Source organism: Crocuta crocuta, unplaced genomic scaffold, assembly GCF_008692635.1.
Source record: "Crocuta crocuta isolate KB4526 unplaced genomic scaffold, BGI_CrCroc_1.0 scaffold8, whole genome shotgun sequence".
In the NCBI taxonomy this organism is placed as follows: Eukaryota; Metazoa; Chordata; class Mammalia; order Carnivora; family Hyaenidae; genus Crocuta; species Crocuta crocuta.
Window position 1 is genome coordinate 2,092,020 of NW_027532162.1, and position 18,107 is coordinate 2,110,126.

Here is an 18,107-nt window from a genome sequence, read left to right on the forward strand (position 1 = left end):
CAGTGTCTCCAGACCTTGTCAAACGTCCCCCCGGGGGGCAAGGTCCCTCCCAGATGAGAGCCGCCTGACCTATGGCATTGTCACGGGTAGAGGTGGGACAGGTGCCAGATAGAGGTGGCCTCTCCAGCAACCCAGTGCTGAGTCAGGGGACCCCCCTCCAGGTGTGGGACCTTGACGAGGGGCTCCGGTGGTCTCTTCCAGCGCAGACCCCAGGGAAAGGGATTGAAAGAGGCTCTACATCAGTTGCCTACGTGCCGCCACAAAGTGTTGCACTTGCTCTTTTTGTCTTCCTTTTACCTGATGGGTATCTTTGTTCACCTCCCCTGTCTGAAGGAGAAAAGGTGTTCCTGTCATGACACTCAGAGGACAGTCTGGAGCGATGTGTTCTCTGGAACCCTCGTTCTAAGGGATGGTGACTAGACAGTTTGTAAGAACAGATCCTGGGGCAAAAAAGTATGGAAATGTTGGTTTAAATAAAGGTAAACTATTTTATTTTGTAGGATTTTTTTAGATGTATACTTATTTTTGAGAGAGAAAGCGTGCACGCGCACGAGAGCGAGTGAGTGAGCAAGCATGAGTGGGGGAGGGGCAGAGAGAGAGGGAGACACAGAATCTGAAGCAGGATCCAGGCTCCAATACAGGGCTCGAACTCACAAACTGCGAGATTGTGACCTGAGCTGAAGTTGGACACATAACCAGTTGAGCCTCCCGGGCGCCCCATGAGGATTTCCGAAAGCTTTTAATATTAATGGTAATTTATGACTTTCCAAAAGAAGCTGGAGTGGGCCTGCCTCTAGCTTCCTTAACATGAGGTTTCTTCATAAAGCGTTTTCTAGAGAAAGAATGTTCCATGGGACATACTTGGGAAGCATTGTTCTAACGGCATTTAGGGGAAGCGTGGTTCTGTGGGCCAGGATGCTGGCAAGGAGCAGGCATGGGGTAGGCGCTAAGCGGACATCGTGAAGGGAGAGGGTCGTGGTCTGGTCTCTGCACACAACAGACGTCCGCAGGCATTCTCAGAACGGTGCAAGACTCCTATTCTAGGTAGTAAACGACTATCCTGAGCCTCCTGAGTGCTGCCCCCTCCCGCCTCCACCATCCACTTGCCCCTTGGCCAGCACTCCCCAGATGTCTCCTCTCTCCAGAGCTAAATAAAAGCCAGACAAAATGCTGAGCTTTACGCTGTATATTAAGTTGGTAGAACAGTTTTGTAGTTCGAAGGAAGACGACTGTTCCCATGGTGAGGTCCTTTCAGAGCCGAGGTGATGGAAGCCTCTGGTGGATCTAGTCATATGACTGGGCATGACCCTGACCACGGGCCCGTCCACGGGGAGGCAGCTCTTGTAAGCGGTCTCTGGAGTGTGGTGACAGCCAGCCTCAGCCCATCTGCTCCCATCGCACTCACGTGGACATGACTTTGGATGGAAACGCAGCGTCTGGCAGATCCGTCACCATAGAGGATGCCAGCAGTAAGCCACACCTGCCGAGGGGATGCCAGTCGCCAGCTGAATGAAAGGGAAAAAATGTACAGTTTTCATTTAAAGATAAGGAAGATTAGTGCATTCGTGGAAATTTGAAATGAGTATTTTCAGGGGGTATTTCTGTTGCTCAGTTGGTTAGTTCTCATACACCGATTAATAGGAAATTCTAACATTTGTTTCTATGTTTATTAATTATAAAAAAGAAACTACTAAGGTATCCTTTCAGGAGCTTCAATGGGAAACATTTGATTATGTGTCCAAAGCTGTAAGGACTTGATTTTCATCAGATGCTGCGATGAGACGTGTTGAATGTCCGCTGCTGACAGGAGAAACGGAGCTGATGCGCTTGCTCCAAAGAAGCGTGAGGTCCGCAGCTGTGCTGCAGGGGTACTGAATGATGACCGAATAAGCCTAACCTGGGGTTGACCTAAGTTATAAATTAGTTCTTTATTTTTGCCTACACAATAGTATCGAGCAAGTGAACAATCTACGGGAGATACAAGCACTGAGACGCCTGAATCCACACCCGAACATCCTTACGCTGCACGAGGTGGTTTTGTAAGTATACCGGGGGCTCTCCCGTCACCTGCATTTGATAACTGTGATCAAAGCTCTTCCTAAGGGAGAACTCTGTGGTGAACATTTAAAAGATTTACTCTGTAGATCAGGGAGTGATGATTTTCATTTTATCTTGAGTCACGTATTTACTTGGACAAATGTGTATCTGATTCCTGATGTGAAAATGCCTTCATTTCGGTGGCTCCATATCACAAAAGCGTGCAGAATTGAACCGGCTCCTCTCCTGGAGCTCAGTGAGGCTCCTTTGTAGACAGGCCTGTGCACCTGAGGCCTCGAGTGTGAATTACGGGCTAACGGGAAAGCACTGTGGTCCTACATCAGGGACTGTCACATGTCAGGGAGTGTCCCTGCCTGTTGCCATGTCTGCACAGTGTCAGGTAGAGACCCCCCCTCCCCACCTTACTATGGCTGCTGTAATTTGGGGGACTTGTGACTTCTGTTCTAATTATAGAATAGTTTCCTTAAGTAGGGCTCCCCTGCCCGGGAAGGCAGGGCACACCCCACCCACGGGTGCTGGCAGTCCCGCACCGCCCTTCTAAGACCCCTGGCCGGGAACTGGGACCCAGGGCTCTGGAACCTACCTTTCTGTGCGCCCTGGGAAGGTGCACGCCCCCGGAAGCCTCTCTGTGGCGCCCCGGGCTGCTTTAAAACCAGCCAGGGCCACTAGGGTCTCTGAAGCGCAGTGGGCTCTCATCAGAGGACAGCGCAGTGTGACGCGCAGAGCAGCCGCGCGGCCTCCCGGCCCGCAGGCTCCCGAGCTGGCCGTGCGGGCGGGGCCTGGAGCCCGCAGCGCGNTGCGTGAGCTCCTCAAACAGGGCGGCAGGAGCTCCAGAGGTCTCCCCCTCCCCGTGCAAGCCCTGGAGCCCACTGGCGCTGGAGGTGACCTTCCTCCCTTTTCCCCTGACAGGTTTGTGGATTCCATTTACCCATCATAATTTATCCCAGGTATGGGGAAGGAATCTAGGAAGGAATTTAGTTAGAACTAAATTTGCAGTCGCGGAGCAGGAGTTAAAAATTCTTGTTCTCTGTTTGGCCCAGCCAGCTCTCAACCTCCTTTCTCTTTTCTGCCAATAGTTAATTTGGTATATTTTTAAAAATTTATTTTTAATGTTTATTTTTGAGAGAGAGAGAGAGAGGCAGAGAGAGAGGGTGACACAGAATCCGAAGCAGGCTCCAGGCTCTAAGCCGTCAGCACAGAGCCCAACGTGGGGCTTGAACTCATGAACCGTGAGTCTGTGACCTGAGCTGAAGTCGGATGCTTAACTGACTGAGCCCCCCAGGCGCCCTTAATTTGATATTTTTAAGACACAGCTCATTAAAAAGGGGGGAAGCATTTAGAGTTTTTGCTTAAAGTGGGATTTTACTATCATTTTAAATTAATTTTACCTGAAATATTTATTGAAACTTGCCACTTCTGTTTCAGTCATTATGTCCCAGGCTTTGAGGTGGGAGTGCTCTATGATTATGAGAAATGTGCACAAATGAATTAAATATTTGCTTATAGTTTCTGATTAAGACAAGAAAAAAACATTTTTAAAAACCTGGTTTCTTCTTCAGTGACAGAAAATCTGGTTCTCTTGCACTAATATGTGAACTTATGGACATGAATATTTATGAGCTAATACGAGGTATGTAGAATAATTTACAAGCTCCTCTAAGATCTTCTTCTAAAGCCTGTTGTTCACATATACTTTGTGTTAGTTCTTGAAACCCTCTGTCACCATGGCGGAGTGGTGACACGTACATGCCCAGTGCTGAACCGCTTGGCTCTTGGGAGGTATTTTTCTGGCATTCTCTTCTACTTGACACAGGGCGGCCAGTGAGAAGTAAAGCCATCTGCCTTCTGGCTGGCAGGTGACGCGGGTGAGGTGGCAGCTCAGGCCTTCCTCACCTCAGGTCCCTGCAGGGGGCGCTGTGCGGCTCCAAAGCTCACTCCCGTGGCTCTGCCTCAAAACAAGGCAGGGCTTGTCCCCCGGGTTACTCCCTCAGCTGAGAGACCACCTCCTTCTACTCAGATCCTTATAAAGTCTCTCTCCCACGTTACAGGGTGCTCCCTTATTTACTTTCTTTTGAACAGTCGAGCACCGTTCAGGAAAGCACAGCGCCTGAGCCGGCGGCCTCAGTCAGGGCTGATGGGCGAGCCTCGTAGAGGTCACCTGAAGGAAGATGGAGGCAGATGGTTGGCCCACGGTTAGCACGTCTCCCTGGGGGTCTGACTGCACGGTTGTGTTAGATGTCAGGACAAACGAGCCTCGTAGCTGTCCCTGAGAAAGCCCAGAAAGTGTGGTGCTTTATGGATCACGCTGTGCCAATCAGACACATGAAAACAGATCTGCTTCTTGTGACACGAGTGCCTGTTTATGGCTTGAAAGAACAAATTAAAAACTGCTGTATCATCTGAAACAATTTAGACCAAACTAAAGGTGGTGTGGAAAATGGGATGGAGCATTTTTGAGACGAAGGAACTTTTCTTGTGATGAAGATGACATTGGTGCGGGGGGAGGCGCGTGAGGAGTTGCAATAAAACTGTGATGGAGTGAGGATGCGGGGAAGGGCGTTCTCAAATTAGGTCTTGTATGTGGTTTGAAATGTGTGCTTTAATAACTTAGTAAAAAAATAAATAGTATAAATAGGCAAATTTTTCTACACCCACAGAAGTTGATGAAAAACTTGTGGACCTTTTCAAGAAAATAGGAGATTGCCTTTTATCTGGGAACATATGATACTTCTAAGTTACCAACCTTGTGTATTTTAGTCATAGGTAAGCCCACCACTCGGGGACCTGTTTCATTGTGTTTTTTTTAAGTACAATCCTAACAAGGTTACCGGGTTTCTCGGTTTAAAACCTATTAAAAACAGAGCCGTTGGTTAGAAGGAGCTTCTAGAACTCGGCCCACCAGCAGTAACAGAAAGTGACAGGTGACAGTCCCACAGTGGGGGATGAAAATATAAAACAGGCCAACGGCAACAACAGCGCCACCACGAATGAGCGCAGTGTGGGCAGCCCGCCGAGAGACCCCGGCCCCCAGGACGGGTTAGGGAACGTGCCACCGCGGGCTGGGCACACCGCCCCGGTACACCTGATGGAAACGGTAGGCATGGGAAGAAAAGATTTTAAAAAGATTCCCGCTGAAAGTGATTACAGTAGAGCAGAATTTTACTTTCAACGAGTAAACCTTATCGATCTGGAAACTTCACTTGTTAAGCATCTATTCCAAACAGTCTGGATAAATGAGGTGTTGCTCTTGATTACATTTTCTTCTGTGTCCTGTGGGACATGGATTGTTCACTCTGCTCATCCCTGTATATCTGTCTGTCAGAGTGTCAGGACAGGGGCCCCCAGAACAATTAAGNTATATATATATATACACACATGCATATATTTTTTTCAGTGAGCCAACATTTTCCTTTCTTTTAATTAAAAAAATTTTTAATGTTTATTTTTGGGAGAGAGGGAGAGGCAGAGCATGAGCAGGGGAGGGTCAGAGAGAGAGGGAGACACAGAATCTGAACCAGGCTCAAACTCATGGACTCAACGTGGGGCTCAAACTCATGGACTGCGAGATCATGACCTGAGCTGAAGTCAGACACTTAACTGACTGAGCTACCCAAGCACCCCTAATTCTCCCCATTTTAATGATGGGGAAATGGAGTCATAGAGAAGTACCTTGTCCAAGATTATGGACCAGTAATGGTAGACATGACGTTTGGACTTAGCCTGTTCCCAAGTGCGTGTTCTCAACCAGCACACCGACTGCCTCTTGGCAACCCTCTTCGGTTGGTACTATTGTCATCTTCATTTTACAGACGAGGAAATCGAGGTTTCAAGGATTAAGTGAAACCACCACACCCCACCGCTCCCCTGGTCCCTCCTGCTGGCCCCAGCTCAGCATCTCAGACGAATGGACACCTGCTAAGTACTTGTTCTTATTGATGGTGACAGTGGTTTATTGAACACCAAATCAGTCACTAAAGCTTTTCCTACTAGAATGACAATTCATTTTTCTTAAATGTGCTGGATGATTAGAATCTTGAGTAGCACTGTCAGGTACTGAAGAACCAGTTAATGGCATGAGAGAATGGTCGCATGGTCGTGGTTGGATTGTCTACTTACATGCACAGCAGTGCGCAGGGTTGGGCAGAGGGAGAGAAGAACAGAAGATGCTTTTTTGATAAACAATGTAGAGTCTGTTGAGGAGAGAATCTATTGAAAGTCAAAATCACTGGAGATGAATTGCTGGGGTAGTTTTCCCTTTATCCAGTAGGTGTCAGATGAGGCAGAGAGGACTGTAGGCTTCACCGGGAGGAGAAGGGGAAGTAGGCAAATGCAGGGGAGGGTGTCTCGTTCACTGCTACAGGCCAGGCACTGCTCTGGAGGTGGGCCCAGTGGGGAGCATGACAGGTCCCCTCCACGTGGGCTCACACTCAGGAAGAGAGAGACACTGAACAAGTAAAGAAATGATCAAGAAAGAGATCAAGGGGCATCTGGGTGGCTCAGCCGGTTAAGCGTACGACTTCGGCTCCGGTCATGATCTCACAGTTTGTGGGCTTGAGCCCCGCGTCGGGCTCTGTGCTGACAGCTCAGAGCCTGGAACCTCTTCAGATTCTGTGACTCCCTCTCTCTCTGACCCTCCCCTGCTCACGGTGTCTCTCACTCTCAGAAATAAATTAAAAACATTAAAAAAAAAGAGATCAAGACAGGATCAGTGTTACGAGTGAATAAAACAGGTCACATGTGAAAGTGATGGGGACAGAGTATTCCAGACAGAGACAAGTAGTGCAGCGGTCCTGAGGCCACTGTGAGGTTAGGAGGCCAACGTGGCTGGAGCACTAGGAAGAAAGTTGCAGGAAATGAGGTCGGTAGGGGCCAGGGTAAGAATTCAGGTTATTCTAAGTTCAGTGGGAAGCATTAGTGAGTTGTAGATGTGTATTTAGTTTTGAGAAAGAGAGGGCGAGCAAGCACGAGAGGGGCGGAGAGAGGAAGAGAGAATCCCAGGCAGGATACGTGCGTGCTACCAGCGCAGAACCCGACACGGGGCTCAATCCCACAAACCGTGAGATCAAGACTTGAGCCAGAATCCAGAGTCGGACACTCAGTCGACTGACCCACCCAGGCGTCCCACGTTGGTGGGCTTTAAAGCAGAGAAGAAGCATCTTTTGATTGGTGTTTAGACCACTGTTTCTAAAACTATAGTAGAAGACCGGTTGTTTGTTCATTTGCTTTTCCCTAATGTGTCGTGGACCAGACTTTGTTAAAATACATAGAAATTAGTTCCTGGAAAATGGTCATGTGCTTGGATGTCACAGCAACGCTGAACTGCTGTACAAGTTTCCGGTTACTCTTCGTTTTTGTCGTCTCCTCTTAACACCAGTAACAAACAGCCTCCGGACCAGTGTCAGTTCACGGACTGTGCTTTTTAGAAGGACTTTTCTGGAAGCTGTTTAAAGAATGGATGGGCCATCGGTGGCTGTACCGGTCATCCCTTCCAGAGCAGACAGCAGCACCTGTCTTGCCAGTGTAGCCCCGGGGGGACCTATGTGACATGGATGGCTCCACAGAGCTGCTGGGAGGGCTGAAGAAACGCTCTGGTGTGGCAGCCAGGAAGGAGCTTCCAGAAACTGTTTCTGCAGGATGGGACTGCAGGGGGCTGTCGCCTCTGCCACAGACAGGATGCCAAAGGCAGGGGCCGCCGCTGCAGCCCTGGCTCTAGAACCAGGCCACCTTTGCCTCGGCAGGAAGCGGCCTCTACCAAGGTCCGCACTCTGAGCGGATGCCCTCCCTCCTCTCTTCTGCCCCTGGAACTCGGGCCTGAGTGCTCTTTCTCGAGCCGTCCGCGGGACGCAGAAGCCAGTCACAGCTGGAAGCCCCAGCTACAAGTGTGCCTGGCCCGCAAGATGGGGATTGGGATGGGTCTGCATTTGCGGGTGAGACCAGCGAAGAGATGGTAAAGGTATTGTGCCCGCTGCTCGCTTCGGAAGAATTGTCACGCTCCGCACGGCAGGGAGCGCGCGGCAATCCTGGCTGCTTTATTCGGGTGCATTGTGCTTACTCACCGGACTCCTCCCACCTGCAGCAACGAAGGCGGTCTTGGAGTTCATAAAGACCGTTTAAGATGATAACCTATTATTTTGTCATTTTTTAAGTTTTTATTTAAGTAATCTCTGCACCCAACGTGGGGCCTGAACTCACAGCCCCAAGGCCCCAAGTTCAAAAGTGGCATGCTTTTCTGACTGAGGCAGCCGGGCACCTCTAGGGGCATCGATTATTTTAACGTGTATCTGATTTTGTTGTTCTTTTTTTGGTTTTTTCTAAGTGTCTCAAGTGAAATGACCATGTTTTTGTGAGTGGCTAGTTAACTGTGCCCCCCACCCTCGGGTGGCCCCTCAGGCCGTGGGTGGGCCCTGCTGCCCCTCACCTGCCCTCCGCTGCACCCCCNTGCTTGTCCGCCTCCGCCCACTGGGCCGTTTGCCTGCTGATGGCGGGGCCCCTGCCGGCTCCCGCTCCCGGTGCGGCTCGGCGTGTCGCCCACCTGATGTCGTTCCCAGATACCGAGTGTCGTGGGTTGTTGTTATTGTGAGGGGCACATGCCCCTCATCTCGTTCATGTACAGAAGAGACAGTTTATGGTAAAACCTGAGACCTCCTGCGGGGAGCGCCACCAGGCCTCTTGGGAGGTGGGACCAGGAAAGCTCTGGTGGCCAAGGCCATCACTGACCATCTCGGAGCCACGTGGTCCCCTCCCCTCCTCCTCTGCTTGTCCCTCTCCTCTCGGCAGGCTTGGCCACTCAGACCCGGAGACCCTCCGCTGGCAGCAGATGGGCCAGGCCCAGGAAGCCTAGACATTGGCCACCTCCTGAGGGGTAGGGAGCTAGCCTTGTCCCCTTAGGGTTATGCCTTTTATTTTTTAATTTTTTTCTTAATGTTTATTTTTGAGAGAGAGAGAGTGTGAGCGGGGAGGGGCAGAGAGGGAGACACAGAATCCAAAGCAGCTCCAGGCTCCGAGCTGTCAGCACAGAACCCAACGTGGGGCTCAAACTCCTGAGCCGTGAGATCATGACTTGAGCTGAAATAGGATGCTCAACCGACTGAGCCACCCAGGCGCCCCAGGGTCATTATACGTTTTAGAGGCTGAGGGTGGGGCAGGCACCCTGAAATAAATCCATGACATTAGGGAATGAAGCAAGTGGGAAAAGGCAAAACAAATTCGATTTGACTGCAAACATAGCGTCACTATTCATTCCAGCTTAGGCAGTGTGGTGCCGCCTTACAATGCGACATAACTACTTTGCCTAACGTTACGGTGTCAGATCAGTTCAACTGTGTTTTTATACTTCATCGATCTGACCCACTGACTGTAAGATGTGGAAGTTTTAGAGGAAACATTGCCAGCCAACTGTGGCACGTAGCTCTCTTACCTGCTCTGGCGGTTTTAGTTCTGTGCTTACTACGGGAGCTCTTGGATCCATTTAGACCGTTTCCCCGCAGATCACATTGCTGCGTATATAAAAAGGAAAGCCGAAGTGAGTAGCTCCATTTTGGCATCCCCGACCCCTCCTTGCAACATTCTGACTCCGTGATCCATGCCTTTGCTTTCCTGACGCCCTCCGTCTCTGTGCCGTTCAGACACGGGGTGAGCAGTGCCGCGTGTTTGTCCCTGGGATTTTCTTCCAAGCTCACGTCACCACCTGTTGGTTGTGATGCTGCTGGCTCCAGTGTGACCGTGCTGACGCGGCCCAGGGCTCCCCCGTCCTGCCTGTTTAACGATGGAGGGGCCAGGCCAGGCCCACGAGCCTCCGTCCTTGTCTGTGAAATGGGAACAGTCCCTGTGTCTCTTAGGATTGTTGCGAGGAGTAAATAAAATCATATGAGCCCTGTTTAGAGCAGCGGCTACTCGCACGGGTCTTCAGGAAGCACGGACTGCTGTCATCTTCATCGTTAGTGTTATGTTAGCACCTTGCTTGCCCTGCACCACCCTCCCGTCGCCGGTGCTCGCCTCCCTTGTAGAGGTGAGGGGGCGGGATTCCACGGAAGTTCCAGCACTTGCTGAGGACGAGGTGGCTTCACAGAGCAGAACTAGGGGGCCCGTCCTTGAGTTTCACCGGGGAAGGTCCAGGCTCCACCTGAGTGCGACATCCCGTTGTCGACCCCCTGCGGGTCGCTATTTTCTGCGACCCGGGTGGACCCTGGCCGGGATGGCCAGGCCCAGGCCCGTGGATAGGGCCTCCTGTGGGAAGGTGCGTGTGTGGGATACTCTGTTACAGTGCAGACTACACAGGTGGCCGGTCCCTTCAGTGAGTACTGGCAGCAAGTGCCATGGTTCATCGCCATGCTCACAAAAACATTTTTTACGTTATTAATATTGTATATGACATTCTTTAGAATCTTTTTTTTTTTAAATGTTTTTTTAAATTTATTTCTCAGAGAGAGACAGCGTGAGGAGGGGAGGGTCAGAGAGAGGGAGACACAGAATCCGAAGCAGGCTCCAGGCTCTGAGCTGTCAGCACAGAGCCCGATGCGGGGCTTGAACCCACGAACCGTGAGATCATGACCTGAGCCGAAGTCGGACACTTAACCGACTGAGCCACCCAGGCGCCCCTAGAATCTTCTTTTTTTAGAGTTTATTTTGAGAGGAGAGAGGGAGAGAGGATCTGAAATGGGCTCTGTGCCGTTAATGGGGCTCGAACTCACTGTGAGATCATGACCTGAGCCAAAGCAGCTTAACCGACTGAGCCACCAGGCGCCCCCCCACCTTTGGAATCTTCTTAATGAGAATATTTGGTCAAAAACAATAGCTTGCAAAGATCAACTTGGTCAGGATGGCTAACACAGACCAGGGAAGCGCTGTGTGCTGGCGATCAGCGAGGCTCAGGCGGGAACTTCCGAGCGGTTTGTTAATTGTATCGTCTCCAGTGGTTTCAAGACTTTTGAAAACAAGAGGGGCGCCTGGGTGGCTCAGTCGGTTAAGCGTCCGACTTCGGCTCAGGTCATGATCTCACAGTTCATGGGTTCGAGCCCCGCATCAGGCTCTGTGCTGACTGCCAGCTCGGACTCTGGAGCCTGTTTTGGATTCTGTATCTCCCTCTCTGACCCTCCCCTGCTCACACTGTCTGTCTCTCTCAGAAATAAATAAAACATAAAAAATTAAAAAAAAAAAAAAAAAGACTTATGAAAACAAGAGTCTGTTAGGAACCAGATGCAGTCTCGGCCTGGAAAGTTAGGATCTTGTTTCTGAAGAACTGATATAGAGAATGGATAGTCAGCCTGCCCTGGGTCGCAGATGTGAACTCCCAATTGTTCAGAGCACAGTCCCACATGGTTCACACTGCATCCCTCCCTCAGGAGCCCCGGGGGTCGGCGGGGCTTCTTGCAGTGGGGATGGGGGGTGAGGAGCCACGTCCTTACTGCAGGGCTCTGAGTGGTGGTGGCCGCAGGACGGTGAGGAACGGGAGGGGCTGAGGGCCGCCAAGAAGTGCAGATTCCTGGCCCGAATGTCTGGTTTTGAGAGTCCTTGGGTCTGGGTTCGGGACTGTGAATCGCCATTTGAAAGCATCCCAAGGTGATTATGAAGATGGGGTGGCTTAGACTCTCCCTAAAAGATTCCACCCTCCCGAGAGCAGGTTTGGGTAACCGTCCTGACAGGCGTAGCTGGAAGATCCGGGTGCGTGGGCAAGGCTGGATGGGTGCTCCCAGGGATAGAAGCGCATGAGCAAGTACAGGTGGGTCTGGCTGCTGGAGCATTCCATAAACAAGGGGTGTGGCGGGGCGTGGTCCCCAAAGTGAGGATCCAGGTTGGCGGCTGTGCCTGGAGCTCCTTCGGAAGGCGGCTTTCGGGGCCGCACCATGGGCCTGTCAGGCCGAGGGGCGGGTGGGGGGCACTCTGTGTCTTCACAGATGCTCCCGGAGCCTGAGGGCCCCTGGGGGAGGGCAGGGGCCTGCGTGCCCAGCTGTCTCACCGAGCTGTGAGGACCCCCCCGCGCAGGACAGGAACCAGATTTCAGGAAGCTTCATCCAGCAGCATATGTGATGGAGAATGGAAATCTTGCTTTCTTTTCATCTTCATCCAGATAAGAATTTAATAGAAAGTTACAGAATTACTCAAGCTAGGGAAAGATGACTAAGTCTCAGTATAATTCTTTTAAATTCTAGAAAGTGGGTGATAAATTATGTGACACAACAAAAAGATTACAGTATTATTACATGAAAGAATTAATTGTACTTAGACATTTTGTAATTTAAATTAGTTTCTCTTAGCATAAACATTCTTGTCTAGTTATGAGAGAAAAAGAATACACTTGTGGGGATGAGCACTGAGTGTTATGTGGAAACTAATTTGANTGGCAAACTTAGGACCAAAAATGTCAAATAGGATTTGTGCTCATGGAGGGGGAGTGGTTTTCTGGATTGTTAGCCCAGAATGGTCGTGTTTCAGATTTAAACCTTAATGAGGGGCGCCTGGGGGGCATGATCTCATAGTTCTTGAGTTCAAGCCGCATGTCGGGCTCTGCGCCTGCTTGGGATTCTCTCTCTCTCTCTCTCTCTCTCTCTCTCTCTCTCTTTTTCTCTCCCCCCCAAATAAATCTTTAAAAAAAAACTTAAAACATACACCTTTGAAATTAAAATCAGGTAAAATGTGACATCTTTTGGACCAAGGATAACTGATGGTGGCGTATAGTGTTAAGAGTAGTAGAACATAAAACCTGCTGACAGTTCTGGGGGGCAGGCGTGTGGATGGCCGGACAGGCTGGGGCCACACCACAGGCCTGGGGGTCCCACCACAGGTCTGGGGGGCAGCATGTGGATGGCCGGCGGGCTGGGGCCACACCACAGGTCTGGGGGGCCCACCACAGGTCTGGGGGGCAGGCGCGTGGATGGTCGGCTGGCTGGGGCCACACCACAGGCCTGGGGATCCCACCACAGGTCTGGGGGGCAGGCGTGTGGACGGCCGGGCGGGCTGGGGCCCCACCACAGGTCTGGGGGGGCAGCGTGTGGACGGCCGGGTGGGCTGGGGCGGCAGAGCTGCGGCAGGAGACGCCAAATGACGGCTGTTCTTTGTCAGAGAAGAGCGTGCTGTGAAATCCAAAGCATTCATGGGTCTTGGATTAAAAATACTTCTGTCAAACTGAGACCTCTCCCCCTATAAAATGGAAACCTCCGTCCAGGCTGGAAGCCGAGGAAAACACTGGAGTTTCAAGCAACTCCTGACACTTTACGGTTGCATCATGGGAGAGCGTGTCCTGGCAGGCCTGCCTGGGAGGCCCGGCCCGGGGGCATCAGACCANACGTAACCAACTAAGCCACCCAGGCGCCCTCTACTCTGCTGCTTGTTACCCAGTTCTGTTCTTGTAGGGGTCAGATCAGGTTGGGTGCACACGGGGTTTTCTGTGAACTCATGTCCGTGTGTGGAATTTTAAGTGGTGCATTTCGTATGTTCACTCTGTATTTCCAGAAATTACTTCAGATTATTTTTTAGATTTTCATACATCATTAAATAGTTGGATTCTATTTTTGTCTTCAAAAAATGAGGGATGTACCATTGGTAATTGAACTTGGCTACTTCCTTGACTGCACAGGGAGAAGACACCCGTTACCGGAGAAGAAAATTATGCGCTATATGTACCAGTTATGTAAATCCCTGGATCACATGCACAGGTAGGCCGTTGGGGACTTGGCAGCTCTCAGATTAATAAAGTGTATTAACATTCATTTAAAAATACAATGTGAGAGAATTTGAATGAGGTACAATTAAGTCCATTCTTCTTTTATATTGCATACAGAAATGGAATATTTCACAGAGATATAAAACCAGAAAACATATTAATAAAGGTAAGAACTTCTGTATGAAAAACTGGTGTCAGAATAAAGATAGAATGTGAAACCTTTTTCCTAGCGAGACTTTCAGCCCCAGATGGTTGGGCCCCACGTTTTGTTTTGTTCTTTTCGTCCCAGTTTGGAAAAAATGGTTTGTTTAGTAAGCGTCACCAACATGGCTGTGCATCTGGGAGGAAACAATCTCAGGCACTCTTACTATCCACAAAAATAAACTCCAGGCTCCGTCCGTAGAACGTGAGACTCTTGATCTCAGGGTTGTGAATTCGAGCCCCATGTTGGATGCGTAGATTACTTTTTTAAAAATATGTAAAGCCCGTGGAGATAATCACTCCAAACATGGTGCGTGTAAAAGGGGAAGAGGCAGGATTCACGCTCAGGTCTGTCTCAGTCCATAGCCACGTCGTCCACACACGTTTAAAGCATATAACCTGGTAAGTCTGGGCATCTGTGTGTGCCCGTGACACCGTCATCATGGTCAAGCTAGCAAACGGGTCTCTTGCCCCTGAAAGTTTGCGTGTGCTCCTTGCTCATCCCTCCTATCCTTTGTCCCCAGGCAAAGACTGACTTTCTGTCATAATTAATTAGTTTGCATTTTCTAGAATGTTCTCTAAAAGGAATTGTATAGTATGTTCTGTTTTCTGATCTGGATTTTCCCCTCAGCGTCATTTTGAGGGCCATGCACGTTGTGGTACCAGTGCCGCAGTGCCCGGCACCTCAGAAACGGTCCCGCGATCCTCGGCTGTTCTGTTCTGGTTTTGTCCTTATTTTCTCTCTTTGCATTTCAGTTTGGGAAGTTTCTGTTGGCGTATCTTCCAGCCCACTGTTTCTTTCCTTGGCTGTTTAGTCTATTGATGAGCTTATACGTCATTTTTTAGTGGTTACAGTGTTTTTTATTTCTAGTACTTCCTTTCGATTCTTTCTTAGACTTTCCATCTCTGTTTGCACTTCCCATCTGAACTTGCATGCCACCTACTTTTTCCACTGGAGCCCTTAACAGATTACTCAGTGATTTTAAATTCCCTGACCGGTAATTCTAAAATCCATAAATCTGTGCTCTAACCTGGTTCTGATGCTGCAGACTGTTTTCTCTTGCCTCTTAACAGGCCTTACGATTTTTTTGGAAGTCCAACATGACCCACTGGGTAATGGGATCTGTTGAAAGCCCGTGGGAATGAGGTTTCTTGATAACCTGGGCCAGAAACGTGCCGTGTTTCATGTTTGCCGTCGGTGTTGTAGGCACCAGAGGCTCCAAATGCATTACCAGCTTCTGCTTTGTTACCTGAATGGGTGAAGTGTAGATAGAGTGGAAGCGGTACCCCGAAACGTGGCTGTGCGGTCTGTTGGACCACTGGCTCCACCCCCTCCCCCCCTTCCCCTAACGTGGAGAACAAAACCGCCGGCAGGGCTAACTTCCTAGCTAGGGTCACGGTCGGGTGACACAATGTGGTATTTGATTCATTTGTGGACTCACGAGGTGGCTTCAAGTTTCCCCAAACCTGTAGACATCCGGAACTAGTTGTCAGACACAGGCAGGGTGTTCGTCAGCGTGTCCCACCGAACAGCAACGCCACTGTCTCATCTGTCAGAGGCACTTTGAGGAGCTTATGAAGTAAGTTCTTGTCACCAGCTAGTTTGGTGCCAGAAATTTCCCTGTTAGCGCAGACATATTTGAAACAGGCTGTATTATAACAGCTGCTTGATGAGGTGTCATTTGTCTCCGCCTTTCTCCCCTTGCAGCAGGACGTCCTGAAAGTAGGGGACTTTGGGTCCTGCCGGAGCGTCTACTCCAAGCAACCGTACACAGAGTACATCTCCACCCGCTGGTACCGCGCCCCCGAGTGTCTCCTCACCGACGGGTTCTACAGCTACAAGATGGACCTGTGGAGCGCCGGCTGCGTGTTCTACGAGATCGCCAGGTGGGCCGGGCCGCCGGCACCAACGGTGTCCAGCAGGTTACAGAGCGAGGCGCGGCCTGCCCGGTGGCTTCACGCCAGCACCTCCCGTACCAAACAGATTTTACAGTCATCCTGCTCATGTGACAGGTTTTTAACTTGACAGAAAACGTCCCAGGCTTTCCTTTTACCTTTCGTCAAATACTTTTCCTTGTCTTCTTCTCACAAAGTACAGAATACGACCAGTCACTTCTTTCCTGCCGGCGTAACTTGGCCCCCGGTCGGCGGGGCCTCCTCGGTCACTGGCTTCACCAGTGAGCTCAGCAGCAGGGGAGGGGCGCTTGCTGCCACCTTGCGGGGCCCGCCATGGGGGTGTGCGCCTTGGCCCTGCCCCCAGGGCCTTCCCTGAGAGAGAGTCTATCGAATAGAATGCTCTGGCCACGAGCGTGAGGGTGGGCTGCTGTGGCACAGCTGGATTCTAGAAAGCCCAGGCCTAACCATCGTCCCTGGCCCCCGCACCCCAGCCTTTGGGCTTCCCTGCTGGATGGAGCAGCGGCCCGGGAGAAAGGGAAGGGGCTTGTCTCCCCCAGAGGTGAGGAGGGTGTAGGGCTGAAGAGGCCCCGGGGCGTGGCGGGGGGGAGGGTGGTGGCAGCTCTCGCCTTGCCTGGAGCAGATCATTAAGGACGAACAGGAGCATTTCAAGTCTGGGTGACGTGCATCACAGATGCGGACCCGAGTCCTCTGTTTCCACCTGCTCAGCTGACCCCTTCATGACCACAGACACACGTGTCCTTCAGGACATGCCTCTCAATAATCGACTTGTCATTTTTGGAAAGCTGAGGGGCAGTTTCATCGACGCTGAAAGTACTGACAGTCCTTTCCGCTGTGCTCCGATCCCAAGTTAATCCAAAAGGATGTTAAAGGACTTCAGTGTTGAGAACATGACAGCTGCTCGTGTCACCCGAGTGAGGGGCACCCGAGGGGAGACCGTTGTTCACACGCTTGGCCGCCCCCTCCCCCGTTTCAGAGCTGCGTCCCTGTGCAGGGTGGCCCAGGTGCCGCACCTGTAAACCCTCCGCTGTGGCCTGTCCTGAGAACTGGACTTATTTATAGAAGCCAAAAATCTTTTATCCACAATTCCCAAATCCACACATCTCTGAAAATCAAAACGTTTTCTGGACTTCATTTGTCAACAAAACCGGACCTGACCCACTGTGCATTTTTGTCGAAAAAGCTCCTCAGTGACGGGAGACCCGAGGTCAGGTATCGCGGTGTGCACACTCCCGCTTCGCTGCAGAGACCCCAGGGTACAGAGAGGAACGCGGCCGTGGCCTAGAGCGCCTCACGCGCGGAGGGGAGAAACAGGCCCGCACGGAAGGGGGAACGGCAGTCCGTGGCTGCACGGAGTACCACGCAGCTTTCGTGTCCTCGGGTGTCGTGGGAGCTGGCCGCCCGCACAGGGAGATGCCGGGATGAGGTCATCCCGGCCCGTCCTGACCGCAGCCCCGCCCTGCCCCCCAGTCTGCAGCCCCTCTTCCCCGGAGCCAACGAGCTGGACCAGATCTCAAAAATCCACGACATCATCGGCACGCCTGCTGAGAAGACCCTCACCAAGTTCAAACAGTAAGTGCATGTGTGCCCCGGGGCCCCACGCGGACCTGCCCCCTGAGGGGGGGACCGGCCGCACCTCTCTGCCCTTGTGGCCCCTCCGTCCGCCTGGGCCCCCACAGCCGCTGAAAGGGCTCCGGGTAGGGCCAGTGCGCGCATCGCAGCCGTTCAGAGCCGCCCTCCTCCAGGGGTCCCGCCTGGGTGCCTTCCCCCAGGCGCTGTGGGAGAAGCTCCCGGCCTTGCTGAGGGCCTGGCCGTCGGGTCCTGTCCTCTGAGTGTTGACCCAGGACCTAGCGACCTGTGGGCGGAGAAGGCTCCCACGTGCAGGCAGCGTGCAGTGAGGACTCTGTGACCGTCACCCAGCCGCACTGACGCCCATGCCCCCGTGCCGGCACTGGTTACCGAATTCGGGAGCTTCCGAGGGGGAGCCCTGTGGGCTGGGGGGGGGGCGGGGGCCCCCGCTCTGCAGCTCCTGGGCCCTCGCAAGGGGGGGAGGGGACTAGTTTTGATTCTTCCTACTTCTGCTTATAAACTTCACCTCATTTTTCTCAGGTGGGCACGTGCTCTTAGTCTTTTTGGGGAAAAGCTGTTCTCTCACATCGAAGGCATAACGGATTTCACAACCCCCTGCCCTGTTTTTAAAAAAGTATACTTTTCTAGAGCGATTTTAGGTTCGCAGCAGAATTTAGTGAAAGGTACAGGGTTCCCTTACACCCCC

The 18,107-nt window shown here is 51.5% G+C and overlaps 1 protein-coding gene across 6 annotated transcripts in view; it reads left to right on the plus strand.

Moving 5' to 3' along the window:
• MOK (MOK protein kinase) overlaps positions 1-18,107 on the plus strand; it is a 48,814-nt gene that overhangs the window by 27,568 nt on the left and 3,139 nt on the right. For 3 of the 6 annotated variants that reach the window (XM_077776509.1, XM_077776512.1, XM_077776511.1), the window contains exons 3-8: positions 1,950-2,039; positions 3,618-3,688; positions 13,631-13,709; positions 13,835-13,883; positions 15,627-15,805; positions 17,303-17,404. In XM_077776509.1, the coding sequence (XP_077632635.1) occupies positions 1,950-2,039; positions 3,618-3,688; positions 13,631-13,709; positions 13,835-13,883; positions 15,627-15,805; positions 17,303-17,404 (570 nt within the window). Of the gene's footprint in view, positions 1-1,949; positions 2,040-3,617; positions 3,689-4,793; positions 4,822-13,630; positions 13,710-13,834; positions 13,884-15,626; positions 15,806-17,302; positions 17,405-18,107 lie in introns of those variants that run through there. The other 3 variants (XM_077776510.1, XM_077776514.1, XM_077776513.1) reach the window with 3 other exon arrangements.